This window comes from Entelurus aequoreus, linkage group LG18 (genome assembly GCF_033978785.1).
Source record: "Entelurus aequoreus isolate RoL-2023_Sb linkage group LG18, RoL_Eaeq_v1.1, whole genome shotgun sequence".
Classification (NCBI taxonomy): domain Eukaryota; kingdom Metazoa; phylum Chordata; class Actinopteri; order Syngnathiformes; family Syngnathidae; genus Entelurus; species Entelurus aequoreus.
The window spans coordinates 6,236,144-6,252,634 of NC_084748.1; the positions used below are offsets into that span (position 1 = coordinate 6,236,144).

The 16,491-nt window shown below is 38.5% G+C and overlaps 3 protein-coding genes across 4 annotated transcripts in view; 2 read left to right on the plus strand and 1 right to left on the minus strand.

Moving 5' to 3' along the window:
- LOC133633739 (B-cell receptor CD22-like) overlaps positions 1 to 4,304 on the minus strand; it is a 37,133-nt gene extending 32,829 nt beyond the window's left edge. Inside the window, exon 1 of the mRNA XM_062026401.1 lies at positions 4,276 to 4,304. Within this exon, the coding sequence (XP_061882385.1) occupies positions 4,276 to 4,282 (7 nt within the window). The 5' untranslated portion in view covers positions 4,283 to 4,304. The remainder of the gene's footprint in view (positions 1 to 4,275) is intronic.
- Positions 4,305 to 5,101: 797 nt separating this feature from the next.
- LOC133633481 (uncharacterized) lies at positions 5,102 to 7,825 on the plus strand. Of its 2 annotated transcripts, none has more exons than XM_062026013.1 (2): positions 5,102 to 7,073; positions 7,486 to 7,825. In XM_062026013.1, the coding sequence occupies exons 1-2, from the start codon at positions 6,186 to 6,188 to the stop codon at positions 7,606 to 7,608; spliced, it is 1,011 nt and encodes a 336-aa protein (XP_061881997.1). In that variant the 5' UTR covers positions 5,102 to 6,185; the 3' UTR covers positions 7,609 to 7,825. The 2 variants fall into 2 exon arrangements, with proteins under 2 accessions (XP_061881997.1, XP_061881998.1); XM_062026014.1 differs by having other exon boundaries at positions 7,508 to 7,825.
- A 96-nt stretch (positions 7,826 to 7,921) lies between these two features.
- Positions 7,922 to 13,371, plus strand: LOC133633729 (uncharacterized). The gene is made up of 4 exons (XM_062026386.1): positions 7,922 to 11,865; positions 12,096 to 12,186; positions 12,937 to 12,964; positions 13,307 to 13,371. Exon 1 carries the CDS (start codon positions 8,276 to 8,278, stop codon positions 11,507 to 11,509), a length of 3,234 nt encoding a protein of 1,077 aa, XP_061882370.1. The 5' UTR covers positions 7,922 to 8,275; the 3' UTR covers positions 11,510 to 11,865; positions 12,096 to 12,186; positions 12,937 to 12,964; positions 13,307 to 13,371.
- Positions 13,372 to 16,491: the final 3,120 nt, after the last annotated feature.

Here is a 16,491-nt window from a genome sequence, read left to right on the forward strand (position 1 = left end):
AAAAAAAGGGCTTTACAAGGAATTTATTAAGCATCGAACAATAGAAAATGAGGACAAATATAAAAAGTATAAAAACAGATTGACATGTATCAGGAGGCTGCAACAAAAAAAATATTATGAACAATTGCTGCATAAACATAAAAATAATATCATTGAAACCTGGAATGTGCTTAATACAATGATTAAAAAATCTAGCAAAAAGGATTTTACAGCTTATCTGGTAAAAGATGACAACTCAATTATTGAAAATATAGAAGAAATAGCTGAGGAATTCAATAAGTTTTTTGTGAATGTTGGCCCAAATTTGGCAAAAAATATAAATTTTAATATGAATGATGAGAAAAAGTTCAAGCGTGTATCTGACATTAAAAATTCAATGTTTCTTGGCGGAGTTTGTGAAAGTGATGTGTTAGAAGTGGTCAGAAAGTTTAAAAACAAAAAATCTGTCGATGGTAACAACGTGGATATGTCACTTGTTAAAGAAGTGGTGGATTGTGTCCTGAAGCCGTTTACTTATATATGTAATAAATCTTTATCAACTGGAACTTTTCCTGACAAAATGAAAATTGCTAAAGTTATTCCAATTTATAAAAATGGTGATAAACACATGGTCTCAAATTATAGACCTGTGTCTCTACTACCTCAATTTGCAAAAATTCTTGAGAAATTATTTGTAAATAGACTTGATCAGTTCATTGACAAACATGAGCTACTGAATGATCAGCAGTATGGGTTCAGGAGTAATCGATCTACATCCCTAGCAGTGATGGACTTTGTAGAAAACGTAGCTACAGCAATAGAAAAGAAACAACACACCGTTGGAGTATTTATTGACTTATGTAAAGCTTTTGACACAATCGATCATTCCTTACTTCTGCAAAAATTGGAAAACTATGGCATAAGAGGTGTTTCACAACAGTGGTTAAGTAGTTATTTAAGCAATAGATCTCAATATGTGGAAATTAATAAGACTAAATCACAGCCAAGAAGAGTAACTTGTGGGGTGCCACAAGGCTCGGTATTGGGACCTAAGTTATTTATACTATATTTAAATGATATTTGTTCAGTGTCTAATAAATTGAAATTTATTATGTTTGCAGATGATACAAATGTATATTGTTCAGGAGAAGACTTGAAGGAAGTGTTGAGGATAATAGAGGTTGAGTTGATTCAGCTAAAAAAATGGTTTGATATTAATAAGTTATCATTAAATGATAAGAAAACTAAGTTTATGGTGTTTAGTGGTGCAAGGACAAACTGTGAAGCAAAATTAAAATTAAATCAAGTGGAAATTGATAGACTATATGAAACTAAATTCTTGGGAATAATAATTGATCATAAATTATGTTGGAAACCGCATATTGAATATATAAAGGGAAAAATATCCAAATCCATTGCTATTCTTTATAAAGTAAAACACATGCTGAATAAGAAATGTTTGCATATGTTATATTATTGTTTTATTTTTCCATATTTAACATATTGTGTTGAAGTTTGGGGAAATGTTTATAAAACAAACGTAGACCCAATAATTAAACTTCAAAAAAGGGTCATTAGAATAATACACAAAGCATGCTACTATGAACATACCAATCCATTATTTATAAGTTCTAATGTGTTAAAATTTTCAGATATTGTGTTTTTTAAAAACAATGGAAATTATGTTTCGAGTAAAGAACAACAGCCTTCCAGCTTGTATTCTTAGGTTATTTCAATTAAGAGGAGTAAACTATAATTTACGGGGGATATTGGTTTTCGAAATATGTAAAGCAAGAACAAATACAAAATACAAATGTATTTCAGTTTTAGGAGTTAAATGGTGGAACAAGCTCAGTGATGAGTTGAAGACATGTACTTCTTTGTTAAGGTTTAAGAAAACATTGAAAGGTGAAATAATTGAAAATTATAAAATATAGCAACGATTACTTTCATCCCATTGATTTTTTTTTTTCTTTTTAATGTTGATGTTCCAGGTAATCTTATTTTCAGTGAAGGTATAGGATAGGCAAATATAAGCCTTGGCTTCAGCCTATTCCTTTTTCGGTCATGCTTTTCTTTTCTTTTTGTGTGTAAATGTGTATGATTGTTATATATGTATAATTTGTACTGTACTGTCACACAAAATGGTTAATGGTTGATCATATGACCGAAATAAACTTATTTCATTCATATATATTGATATATAATGTAGGAAGCAGAATATTAATAACAGAAAGAAACAACCCTTTTGTGTGAATGAGTGTGAATGGGGGAGGGAGGTTTTTTGGGTTGGTGCACTAATTGTAAGTGTATCTTGTGTTTTTTATGTTGATTTAATAAAAAATAACAAATAAAAAAATAAAAAACGAAACCGATACAAAAAAAACGATACCGATAATTTCCGATATTACATTTTAAAGCATTTATCGGACATCTCTACTTTGTATAGTTCAAGACTTACGGTCATTAGAAAACATGACTGCACATCATAATGGCAGCTACACTTTCCATCTTAAAGATGTAAAAAAATTATTTGGGAATGTCCGGCGGGCCAGATTGAAAAGCTTAACAGGCCGCATGTGGCCCCCGGGCCTTAATTTGCCCAGGTCTGGGTTAGAGTGTCCGCCCTGAGATGGGTAGGTTGTGAGTTCAAACCCCGGCCGAGTCATACCAAAGACTATAAAAATGGGAGCCATTACCTCCCTGCTTGGCACTCAGCATCAAGGGTTGGCATTGGGGGTTAAATGGTATTTTGAGAGGTAATCATTGAAGGCCTAGGTGGGAAACGCACGGCCCGCCACTGTTGTAAACAAATGTAAATATAAAATATCTATCCACTGCGATGGACTTGCCATAACAATCGTGAAAAAGGTCACTGAAGGGATTTCAAAACCACCAACATTCATTTGTAACTTATTACTACGATCCGCTACATATCTGGATCAAATGAAAGTAGCTAAAGTGGTCCTGCCTTGTAGAACTAAGGGGGAAGATGACAAATGATGACATACCAATTTCTTTACTTCCTCAATTTTCTAAAACTCTAGAGAAGTTCTTCAACAATAAATGAGACACATTTTTGGACTAACATAAATTGCTCACAGGCAGTCAAATATGGAGTCAGGGCAAACAATTCAACACCAATTAAAGCAATTAAAGAAACAACTAATGCAATTGATCAAAAATAAACATGCAGCTGGAGTATCTGTGGACCCTAAAAAAGCATTTGATACCTCTAGAGTCAGAACTCGGGCCAAAATGATATATACCACAGGTGCACTTCATTTTATTTGACCCTCCAAAGCCTGGAAATAATATGTGTCAATAAAGTAATGTAACTTTTTTTTTTTTTACTAAATGTAAGAAATATATGTACTCCATGTAATCGCTAATTATGTTAACTTAAATATTGCCTAATTATGAAAAAATATATTATCAAACATTCAAACCATTTTTTAAATAGAAATAAATGCTAATAATAATGATTTCAAAGCAAGTTATCCATCAAATTGTGCAATGTAAAAGTAGCAATAGATTTCATGGTAAAATTGTGACATTTACTGTGGTTTTTACAGCATTTTTCTCTAAATGAAAAAAAACAGTGCTATTTTTACTGTAATAAACTGTGGTGCCGTTTTGGCATTTACAGTAATACACTGAAAAATCTACAGTTGTTGATTTGCGGTAAAAACAAACAAACTGGCAGCTCAGGTGCCAACATTTTACTGTAAAATTGCAGTTTTTTTATTTACAGTTAAAAAAAACAAATGTAAATTTTACTGTAACATTCTGGCAGCTGAGCTGCCTTTTTTTAAACCATAAAAACAGCAGTACTGTTTTTCCATTTACAGTAATATACACTACATTTTGAGGTGAAATTATTGCAATTTACCATATTTTTTTAACATTTTAGTTAAAAAAAAATCTACTAATAAAATGCATTAAAAAAATTGTGTAATAATAGTATTCACTGTTAGAAGCGGCCTTCTGGGGCCAAACATAACTGAGATGTGGCCCTCAGCGAAAATGACTTTGGCACAATTCTCAACTTGCACAACAAAAAGTCCACTTCAGAGCAGACGCAACATGAATTAACTTGAAAGTTTGTCACTTTATAGTTCCTTTTCCTTCATGAATTATGCTAATTAAGAATGTTTCACTGAAAAATTGCACATTTAGCTGACATTACTGGTAAAAAAAAAATAAAAAATGCATGCAGAGAGTCTATGTAGGAAAGCAATATTTTATCAATTAGAGTCAGGAATTTAACCAAATAAAAAAGTAGATGTTTATTACCTGGCATGCAGAGAAGGAGGACCACAAACCCTGTCTTCAGACTCATATTGGAGTAAGTGAACAAGTAGAAATGTGTGCGTCTACAGGTCGCAAGGAGGAAGTAGTCATGACGTTCAAAGAAATAGAGAGGAAGAAGTGGCCTTCTTCTTCTTTATCTTATTGACATGCATGAATAAAACCCCCTCATGAAATGCACTTTTCTGTGTTATTTTCTTTGCAGGTTCCTCTAACAACTTCAACACACTTTTAAAAACATGCCTGAGGCTTTAAGGTGGAGGTCAGCAACCCGCGGCTCTAGAGCCACATGCGGCTCTTTAGCGGCGTCCTGGTGGCTATTTAGGCTAGCTGTATGTACATATTGCATCATTATGCCTTGTTTGTAGGTATATTTAATTTCCTTTACTTATGTCCTCTGTGTATTTAGTTTATTTTTCCATGTTTCATGATACATTATTGTATGTAATATTGGCTGCATTTCTCATAGTTGTTTGTGTGCCATGTTGTTCCAGACCACAGCAAACGTTACCCAGCTTGTAAAGATTGTAATAAATTCATTAGAAGAAGACAGCCTGTTGTTTCCTTTAACTTGGACACACACATCTATACCTTTGGTCATTCTAAGACATTCTAAGGTCATTTCCAGGAGTTCTCCCCCTCTGAGAAGTTTTACTAACGTTTTCCAATGTTGTAAAAATGTGTAGAATAATTATTACATTTCAACATTTTTATCAACGAAGATTTGCGTCAGCCTGAGACACATTTTGATAGTAGGCTAATATAGCTAATTAGCCACTTACATCATGTGTTGCCATCATTATATGTTCTGGCTCTGCCATTAGTATTGTGTGCACTGGCTCTTTAAGAGAATCAGGAAGTGAGTGTCCTGGCCATGCTGCGCAGAGATGATGATGTAATGTGATTCAGACCACGGAGACGGCATGTTGTTCTGTTCTGTAGCTGTGTTAGAGTTCATAAAAGCATTCCCTGTGAGTATTGCATTAAAAAATGATGTTTAGATGGAATATATGTTAGAAAGTAGTACATTTAAGTAGTTCATTTAATGTTTAAGGAACTATTTACAAGTCTTATTTTGAATGCATTATTTTGGCTCATATCAACGTAATGAGACAGTATATGATTTATGTTAAGCTTTAATTAACAATTGCTGCATTATTTGTGTATACTGATGCACCTATACTGTATCTGTTTGTTATAGTTTCACACCTGCCATATAAAAACGGGTCCAACTCATCCTGACGTCTGCGACTTCTTGTGTGGGGGTGTTTAACTAACTGGAAAGTGAAAAGGTTTCATGAAGCCAGTACAGTGAAAAGGGACACCTTTCGATGAACTGCTGAACCCCAGGCTGCACTGTCATACGCTGTTTTCAGACCAGCACGACAGACGTTGTTAAGTCAGCGTAAAGGCATAGTGAGTCCATCAACACGAACAATGGAGAACGCTGAATCTACGGTTTCCCGGGCAAGCAGATCGTCCGGAAGCAGATCGTCTGCCGCAAGTCTAACGTTAGCAGCTGCCACAGCACGTGCAAAAGCAGAAGCTGCCCAGGCCAGAGCTGCATTTGCAAAGAAAGAAATAGAAATTAAACTAGAAAAAGCTAGATTCAATTCAATTCAATTCAATTCAATTTCAATTCAATTCAATTCAATTCAATTATTTATTTATTTCGTACTTGGATGTGTACATTTCAACAACATTTCAACAATCTCACATACCTTACTGCATTCAATACACAGCCATGTCGAAAAGGAACAGGATGAAGAAAATCTTATATTTCCTGCCCCTTCGCACAAAAGAAACATTTTCTTGGTATCTCTAGATTGGAAGCAACACTCCATGCACTCGAGAAAGAAGGTGAAGCACAAGCTGCCGCCGCTGAAGCAGCAGTGATGGAGGACGCTGCTGCAAGATTGGAAACGACAGTGGAACATTATATTCATCTGCCCTCACTCCAAAGCGCCCATGAGCGGACAGCTGAATACATAAGAAAACACAGTGAGCCCAGCATTGAGCCCAGTGATAAAGAGCCACGTGAAATACACACAAATGACATTAAACCAGATGAAGGGATGAACAAAGTAAAAATTAAGGAATCAGATAGGCAACAGGAATCTGTACCCACAGTCTCAAAAGACTATCAGCCCCAAAGACCCCCAGAAAACAGTGCCCATAATATTCCTATGTATACAACGCCCTCTACTGTCCGCAACCGGTATTACTCACCCGCTCAATATCATTCTAATGATAATAATGAACTTGCTAAATATCTAGTAAGGAGTCAGTTGTTAACGTCTGAGCTCACAAAGTTTGATGACAAACCAGAAAATTATTTAGCTTGGAAATCATCATTCACTAACGCTACCGAGAGTCTTGATCTTAAAGCTGGGGAAGAAATTGACCTCCTGATTAAATCACTGGGCCCAGAGTCAGTTAAACATGCACGTCGTATCAGAGCAGTGAATATAAATAAATCACCAGCTGCATTACAACTCATCTGGGACAGGCTAGAAGAGACCTATGGTTCGCCAGAGGCCATAGAGGGCGCTCTTTTTGCAAAACTTGACCAGTTCCCCAAAATAGGGCCAAAAGATCACCTAAAACTAAGAGAGCTAAGCGATTTACTGTTGGAAATCAATTCAGCAATGCAAGAAGGATATTTACATGGACTGTCCTATCTTGATACGGCAAGAGGCATCGCTCCAATCGTGGAAAAATTGCCGTATGGACTACAGGACAGATGGATGATGGAAGGCTCGCGCTACAAACAGGAATATAAAGTAATTTTTCCTCCTTTTACCTTCTTTCTGCAGTTTATTCAGACACAAGCAAAGGCACGCAACGACCCAAGCTTCCATATCCAGCCATCATTCATCAGCGGAGTAAAAAAGGACAGATTTGGAGAAAATTACAGTAACAACCGCAGAACAGTTTCAGTGCATAAAACAAGCGTAACAGCCACACCCACTAATGAACCAGACAAATGGTGTCCTGTACATAACAGACCTCATGCACTACAACATTGTAGAAGTTTTAAGGAAAAACCTCTACAAGAAAGGAAGAGACTGTTAAAGCAACATAATATATGTTACAAGTGCTGTGCATCTACCAGACATGTGGCTCGTAACTGTGAAGCAGCAGTTAAATGTTCTGAATGTGACTCTGACAAGCACCCTTCTGCCTTGCATCCAGACTCACCTTCCCTTCCTCTCAGGTCTTCCTTACCTCCAGCATATCACGGCGGGGAGCAAGAAGATGGGCAGGAGGAAACAGTCGTTGCAAGTTGCACTGAGGTATGTGGGGAGGGCTTTTTAGGAAAGTCATGTTCTAAAATATGCCTGGTCAGTGTTTACCCAGCTAATGACCGCAGCAAGAGCAAAAGAATGTACGCCATGTTGGACGACCAGAGTAACTTGTCATTGGCACGCTCTGAGTTTTTTGATATGTTCAAAGTTAACAGCCTTGCAGCGCCATACACTCTGCAGACCTGTTCTGGTGTAGGTCTCACAGCTGGTCGCAGAGCCTCTGGTTACGTCATAGAGTCCATAGATGGCGCCACTGCAATACAGCTACCAATTTGATCGAGTGTAACATGATACCAAACAAAAGAGAGGAAATTCCCACTCCAGCCGCTGCACAAGGTCATCCTCATCTCGAACGTGTTGCACACAAAATACCACCTCTAGATGACAGTGCTGAGATTTTTCTATTACTCGGAAGAGACATTCTAAGAGTCCATAAAGTGCGCAGTCAAATCAATGGAACACACAATGCACCATATGCACAGAGGCTGGATCTAGGCTGGGTGATAGTGGGAGAAGTTTGCTTGGGCAGCACTCATAAGCCTTCAGAGGTCACCAGTTTAAAGACTCACGTTCTAGCAAATGGGAGGCCCACTCATTTTCCTCCTTGTGAAAATCACTTCACTATCAAATCAGAGACTAATCTTCCAGATCGACAGCTAGCTCTCAGTAGCACAAAAATGAAAGAAAATGCAAGCAACGTAAGCTTTGGAAGAGATGTTTTCTGTCAGACTAAAAATGACAACAAGCTTGCACCTTCGATGGAGGATCTGTTATTCCTCAAAATTATGGACAATGAGTTCACACAAAATGAGTCAAAGAGCTGGGTGGCCCCACTACCTTTTCGTGAGCCAAGGAAAATACTACCAAACAACCGCCAGTATGCAGTTAGTCGCCTCAAGTCACTGCAACGCACACTCATAAAAAACCCAGAAATGCAGTCCCACCTCACAGACTTTATGCAAAAGATGAAGGACAATGGACATGCTGAGCTTGCACCCCCAGTACAGAAAAACAAAGAGTATTGGTATTTGCCCTTTTTCGGAGTCTACCATCCACAGAAAAAATCGCAGATAAGAGTGGTATTTGACTCCAGCGCACAGTTTGAAGGTATGTCACTTAATGATGCGTTACTCTCAGGGCCTAACCTAAACAACAGTCTATTGGGTGTACTGGTGAGGTTTAGGAAGCATAAAGTTGCAATAACCGCAGACATTCAGCAGATGTTTTACTGCTTTCTAGTAAGAGAGGACTGTAGAGATGTTTTAAGATTTGTGTGGCACAAAGACAACAACCCCAAAAATGACATAGTGGACTACAGAATGTGCGTCCATGTTTTTGGCAATAGCCCCTCCCCTGCAGTAGCAACCTATGGGCTAAGAAGAGCTGCACAACAAGGAGAGGAAAAATACGGGGCAGATGTGCGTCAGTTTGTTGAAAGAGACTTTTATGTGGATGATGCCTTGAAGTCTGTTCCCACTGAGCAAGGCGCCATCAATCTTGTCAAAAGAACACAAGAAATGCTAGCAGCCTCAAATCTCCGGCTCCTCAAAATAGCCTCCAACAAAGTTGAGGTGATGGATGCTTTTCCAGTGGAGGACCGTGCCAAAGATCTCCAGGATTTGGACCTGTTCAAGGACGACCTTCCTGATCAGCGAAGCCTTGGCATAAAATGGAACATAATGTCAGACTATTTCACCTTTCACATCCCCCATACAGATAAACCCTACACACGCAGAGGGGTCCTTTCAACAGTAAACAGTGTATTTGACCCGCTAGGGTTTCTGTCTCCAGTCATCATCCAAGGACGACTCCTTTTGAGAGAACTTTCGCTGCACACTACAGAGTGGGATTCAGCCCTGCCCGAGGACATGAGAGGGAAATGGGTAGAATGGCAGCAGTCCCTACAATGCCTCAGTAACCTCCAAATGCCGCGCACATACTCTAACATCCCACTTTCTCAAGCCAAATGTGTAGAACTATGCATCTTTTCGGACGCATCTATGAAAGCAATATGTGCAGTTGCTTATATTAAAGTTACCGCTGCTGATGGCACAACAGAAGTTGGCTTTGTTCTGGGTAAGGCACGACTCACCCCCCAGCCGGAGCTTACAGTCCCCAGGCTTGAACTCTGTGCCGCAGTTATGGCTGTGGAAATGGCAGAAGTGATAAGCGATGAGATTGACCATCAAATAGACAAAATTGGCTTCTACACAGATAGCAAGGTGGTCCTGGGCTATATCAACAACCAGTCAAGGCGCTTCTACGTCTATGTAAACAACCGTGTTCGACGCATCAGAGAGTCAACAACACCTGAGCAATGGCACTTCGTCGCAACGGATCAAAATCCTGCTGACCACGGCTCACGCGCTGTCCCAGCTTCAGAGTTGCAGAAAACGTCATGGTTCACAGGGCCGGCCTTCCTACAGTGCTCTTCAGACATCCAGCCAGAGCAACATCTGTATGAGCTACTGGAGCCAGACAGTGATGCAGAGGTGCGCCCAGAGGTAAGAACCCTCTGCACAAACACTACAAAAACCGTGTTAGACACAAAACGCTGGGAACGCTTTTCCTCATGGAAATCACTGAAAAGAACTGTAGCAAACCTGATTCACGTAGCACAATGCTTCTCCTCTTCCAAAACAAACAAAGACTGTAATGGTTGGCATATCTGTAAAACAGCCATTACATGTGAACTGTTAGAGCAAGCTGAGAACATTATGATGAAAAATGTTCAGCAAGAAACGTATGCAGATGAGATCAAATGCATTTCAGCAAAACAAAATCTTTCCAAACACAGCCCGCTCATAAAGCTTAACCCCATCATTGGAAATGACAGCCTATTGAGAGTCGGTGGTCGCATTATTCGCTCAGGCTTAGAAGCAAAAGAAATGAATCCTATTATATTACCAGGCACCAACTACATAACCACCCTCCTTGTGCGACATCACCATGAAAAGGTTAACCACCAAGGGAGACACTTTACCGAAGGGGCGGTCAGAGAAAGTGGCCTGTGGATTGTAGGTGCAAAAAGGTGCATTGGCAAAGTTATAAACAAGTGTGTTACATGCAAGAAACTGAGAGGAAAGTTTGAGGAGCAAATAATGAGTGACCTGCCAGTAGACCGACTTCGGCTAGAGCCCCCCTTTTCTTATGTGGGCTTGGACATTTTTGGCCCATGGGAAGTATTCACAAGGCGTACAAGAGGAGGACAGGCTAACAGCAAACGGTGGGCAGTACTCTTTACCTGCTTGTGCACAAGGGCTGTTCACATTGAAGTTGTGGAGGAGATGAGCTCATCAAGTTTTATCAATGCACTGAGGCGCTTTTTTGCGCTGAGAGGTCCTGTTAAACAGCTGCGCTCCGACTGTGGCACTAATTTTATTGGTGCTCACAAAGAGATCACAACGTCAGTGCCAGACGAGAACAAAGTGCAACAATATTTACAGGAACACAAGTGTACATGGGTATTCAACCCACCCCATGCATCCCATATGGGTGGAGTATGGGAACGTATGATCGGCCTGGCGAGGCGCATTCTGGACAACATGTTGCTGCAAGCTGGTCGTGCCCAACTTACCCATGAAATACTGACTACATTTCTTGCAGAAGTCACGGCCATAATGAATGCCCGCCCGCTAATACCAGTCTCATCAGACCCAGAGCATCCTTTCATTCTAAGCCCTGCTATGCTGCTCACACAAAAAACGCATGCTGTTCCTCCAATCTGTGACAACATCGACCAGAAGGAGATGCTGAAGAGCCACTGGAAGCGTGTTCAGTTCCTCGCAGACAACTTCTGGAGCAGGTGGCAAAAGGAGTATCTCAGCAGCCTCCAATCTCGTCAGAAATGGCACCACAAAAGGACTGACATTAAAGAAGGGGATGTAGTACGAACAAACAAGAAGAAATGAGTGGCCAATGGGCGTCATTGCAAAGACAGTTCCCAGTGTCGATGGAACCGTGAGAAAGGTTGAGGTTAGAGTCGCTAACCAAGGGACTGTCAAGACTTATTTTAGACCCATATCAGAATTGGTTTTTCTGTTATCCGGTGATGTTTAAGTTTGTTTATTTGTGGTATCCATAGGATGCCAGACGGGGAGTGTTCTGGCTCTGCCATTAGTATTGTGTGCACTGGCTCTTTAAGAGAATCAGGAAGTGAGTGTCCTGGCCATGCTGCGCAGAGATGATGATGTAATGTGATTCAGACCACGGAGACGGCATGTTGTTCTGTTCTGTAGCTGTGTTAGAGTTCATAAAAGCATTCCCTGTGAGTATTGCATTAAAAAATGATGTTTAGATGGAATATATGTTAGAAAGTAGTACATTTAAGTAGTTCATTTAATGTTTAAGGAACTATTTACAAGTCTTATTTTGAATGCATTATTTTGGCTCATATCAACGTAATGAGACAGTATATGATTTATGTTAAGCTTTAATTAACAATTGCTGCATTATTTGTGTATACTGATGCACCTATACTGTATCTGTTTGTTATAGTTTCACACCTGCCATATAAAAACGGGTCCAACTCATCCTGACGTCTGCGACTTCTTGTGTGGGGGTGTTTAACTAACTGGAAAGTGAAAAGGTTTCATGAAGCCAGTACAGTGAAAAGGGACACCTTTCGTCAGCCTGAGACACATTTTGATAGTAGGCTAATATAGCTAATTAGCCACTTACATCATGTGTTGCCATCATTATAACACTTTTATAAGTCTTTCGATTTTTGCGGCTAACTGATAGCTGTTGTGATTGCCATGCCTCCTTATTTATTCTATGTTATGCCATTATCTTATCTTAGCTCAGCACCCAGATGTATGGTGTACTGCAAATGTCTAAAACATAATCTAACCTAAGAATGTTAGACTACACTTTAAAGTTAAACCTACTTGAAACGTACATGTAATACATTCATTTTCACACCTCCCCTCCCAATGCGCCACACACACACACACACACACACACACACACACACACACACACACACACACACACACACACACACACACACACACACACACACACACACACACACACACACACACACACACAAAGTTGTGTGTGGGTGTGTGGGTGCACTCGAAGAGCGTTTTTCTTTTCCCTTCAGCTTATAAACATGTAACTTATTTTATCACTTTATCATGCTACACATATGTAGCCGAGCTAAATTGTATTTTATTTTATTTTATTTTAATTTTGGTCAATTATTCACATCATTTTTTGTTGTGAACTTCCCCAAAAGTGTTTCTCATTGTAAATAGGTTCCACTCTATTATTTTCCGTGACATACCTTTTTGTTTCCCTGGGGGGTGATTTGGCGTCGCACCTTTGTGACCAGCTTCAGTGAGCACTGACGCTCGGAGCTGGTAAGTCACGTTTATGTCTCTCTCCCTTTGTTTTTTTTTATACACTTTTTGGTTGTCGCTTTTAAAAGTGTTTTGTGGGAATGCGCACTGTCTTGTCACTTGTTGGTGTGCGTGCGTGTTGAATTCCCGAATGGTTGTTGAATTGTTGAAAAAAAAACGAACTTTTGTATGCTAAAGGATGTGTGGATTAGCTTGATTAGCTTACTGCTAGCGGCAGTTGTTGCGGGGTCTCCTGTCTCATGAGTGTGTGCAGGGGTCAGGGGCTCTGCTGTGTGTCTGTGTGGACATCTTGTGTGCCGCTCTAGCATTAAAAGAGTGTCTATTTGTTTCTTTATTCTTTAGTGGAGAGAGATTCTGTTTGCCGTGGACTGTGTGTGACGCCCTGTTTTTGTCTATTTCCAAAAAAAGGTATGTCTGTTATGAGTTTTTTTTGGCATAGTTTATTGTATAAAAAATATAAAAATAATTGATGTGGGTGGGAAAGATGAGGTGTATTTCTGCACATTTAAGGATCCTTTTTCTTAATATATATTGTTATTTGCTGAAGTATATATTTTATATACTGTGTTTTATTTAATTAATTTATTTCAGACTATTTTATGCTTTATTTACCTTTATTATTATTATTATTATTATTATTATTATTATTATTTCTATTTCCACATTTAAACATATATAATTGAATTGAGTGAGCACTGACGCTCGGAGCTGTGGAGAGAGATTCTGTTTGCCGTGGACTGTGTGTGACGCCCTGTTTTTGTTTTTTTCCAAAAAAAGGTGAATAAATCCCCATGATTCAACTCCGGTGTGTGCGCCTCACTAAAAAGATACACAACGCAGAACAGTGAGTGTTACACATATCTACTCTTATTATAGTTATTAATCTAGGTTTGTATTTGTTCCATTATTTTATATATATATATATATATATATATATATATATATATATATATATATATATATATATATATATATATATATATATATATATGTATATCATCAGGTCCTTCATAAAAGTGCTATTTATACATATAAATATATATGTATATCTTCAGTCTACATTTTCTTCATATCTTATTTCAATACCCCCACATTATCTGGCGTACACACTAGTTTATTCCATTTTGCATTAAATTATTCCTATTGATTTATTCCTATTTTTTCATCTATTTTTACATTTGGAATCAGTCACCTGCCAGTTTCCTATATTTTATATTTCACTTATTATTTTTTTTAACCTATTTTTAATTGAACCTCAAGGTTTTTACACAATTTGTACCTGCAAATATACACACTTAAACAAACAAAGAAACAAGTTTGCAGCGATCTACCACCAATGGCATACGCTGACAACATGAAAACCATGTTTTTCCACATGCACCTACATTTGTCACTTTCTCATCTTTTCTTCAACTTGCTTTTTCCCTTACAACACATCCTCTATCCATCTCTTCCTTACACTGCAACACAATGTTTCTATGTCTATTCTCCTCTCCTAGAAACCATTCACGTAAGGTTATAAACGTCCCTTTTTCCATGTTTTCCCAATCCATTCTCTTCACCTTCTCTCCAAAATCTCTCTCTCTCTCTCTCTCTCTCTCTCTCTCTCCCTCTCTCTCTCTCTCTCTCTCTCTCTCTTTCTATCCACACTACTCACAATCTCCAATTTACCATCCATGTTTCTATTTTTTTCCTTTTCAACAACACATCGATCCAACAATAAATCAGTCTTATAAAATACAACAAGGTCAACAACAATCCAAAACCATACAATGTCACACGTCTCTCTTTATCTCTTATTGTCTTTCTAATTGTTGTCGTCTTTTAACAGTCATGCTGAGTTACCTTGATTGTTGTCTCTTTTTTTTTCAAGACAGTCTCGTGCGAAATGTTCTCTGCCACAACGCCAACACGATGATGATGATGGTGTTAAAGATGTACTTACTGCCACTAAATGACTTCTTACTTTTTCTTCCTTCCTCTTTTTCTCTTTGCAGCAATTTTCTTTATCTGCTAACTTACTATTGATTGAATAGTAGGTTAGTAGCATTGTATTAGTAATAGTGATACTAATAATATAGTTATAGATATATAGTTATGGTTAATGTCAGCCTAAAACAGAAAGACACCAACATTATTATTGTTTATTTTATTAGGGATGCAAAGTATTTCTTGTTCAAGACAATACTGATCATTTATTTAAAACAATTTAAACAACATCTACATACAGTATATTACGATAGACATGTAATCAATGTCCCCCCCAAAAAAACTTCCGTAATGATAGGTTAAATGTTGTACCTCACCAATGACTTCTAGGTGTCAAGAAACCTGATCCACTTTCTGTCCAATTACAATAATTGGAAAATGGATCATTTGAATGACATTGTTTTTTGACTCAGTTTGTCCAATGAATTATTACTGTCATAGCCCTTAACCACAAGTCCTTCAAAGGGCTTCACAAACCACTATGACATCCCCAGATCTGAACCCATACTCCCAAAACCCTGAAAAATTCCTGAAGCCTGGGATGACAAAAAGAAGAAACTTGAGCAAAGGGCCGCAGATGTGGGGGGCCCCACCTGCTGGGTGACCGGCTGCAATGGATGCGGAGTGTGTACACTTATTTAATTGTTACATTCATGATCATGTGAGAGTCCAGTTCATTGGGAAGACAAAATCTGGCATGTAGACAAATCGACAATGCCGGGACATCACAAACTGATGCATTGAAGAGTAGTCCACCCCGACTGAAATGGTTCACAAAGGTTGTTAAACGATAAGTATTCATTTAGCGGTTGTGAAACAATTTTTTGGAAGATTTTAGAGATAAACGGGAGGTGCGACACTGGCCAGTAGTTTAACAGGAGGTCAGAATCGAGGTTAAGTCTTTTAAGCAAAGGATGAATAACTTCTGTTTTGAATGCTGAGGGAAAAGTACCAGAGGAGAGTGTCAAGTTAATAATATTTAGCACTGATGGTCCTAATTCTACAAACAGCTCCTTGATGTGTTTCCCAGGAAGTGGGTGGAGCCGACATGATGTTTGTTTTGTCCTATTAACGAGTCGCAAGAGGTCCTCTAACGTTACTTCTTCAAAAAGAGAGATATTATTTTGGGAAAGCATTTGCCGTAATGCATACATTTGTATCTGTGTTTAAAGAACCTCGTCGGAGCTGGGACATTTTGTCCTTAATCTCCTTCCTAATTAACTACATTTTATTCTACATAGATTCATAAAGTCATCAGCCGAGTGGGTGGAGCTACTGGGAAGAAAAACCTTTGTTGAGTTAGCGATGTTACTGTGTTAAACACATATTTAGGACCTTTTTTTTGAGGCAGGTCAAATTGGATTAATAATTAGTTTTCGCTAAGGTAAGCGTGTGTTAATAAGTTGTTAATTCATCACTCCATGCTTGATGGAAAACCTCTAGTTTAGTCGCACGCTATTTGCGCTTTAGCTTTTTGCATGATTGTTTAAGAGCTCTGGTTTCTTCCGTGAACCAGGTGGTGTGCCTCTTAGGGGCCT

What these genes read in the sequence shown, in the direction of transcription:
- LOC133633481 (XM_062026013.1), top strand. Translation starts at nt 6,186, where the DNA reads ATGGAGGACGCTGCTGCAAGATTGGAAACGACAGTGGAACATTATATT. An exon ending in GCTACAAACAGGAATATAAA is followed by an intron (nt 7,074 to 7,485) that starts GTAATTTTTCCT and finishes CCTTGCATCCAG; the next exon opens with ACTCACCTTCCCTTCCTCTC.
- LOC133633729 (XM_062026386.1), top strand. Translation starts at nt 8,276, where the DNA reads ATGAAAGAAAATGCAAGCAACGTAAGCTTTGGAAGAGATGTTTTCTGT.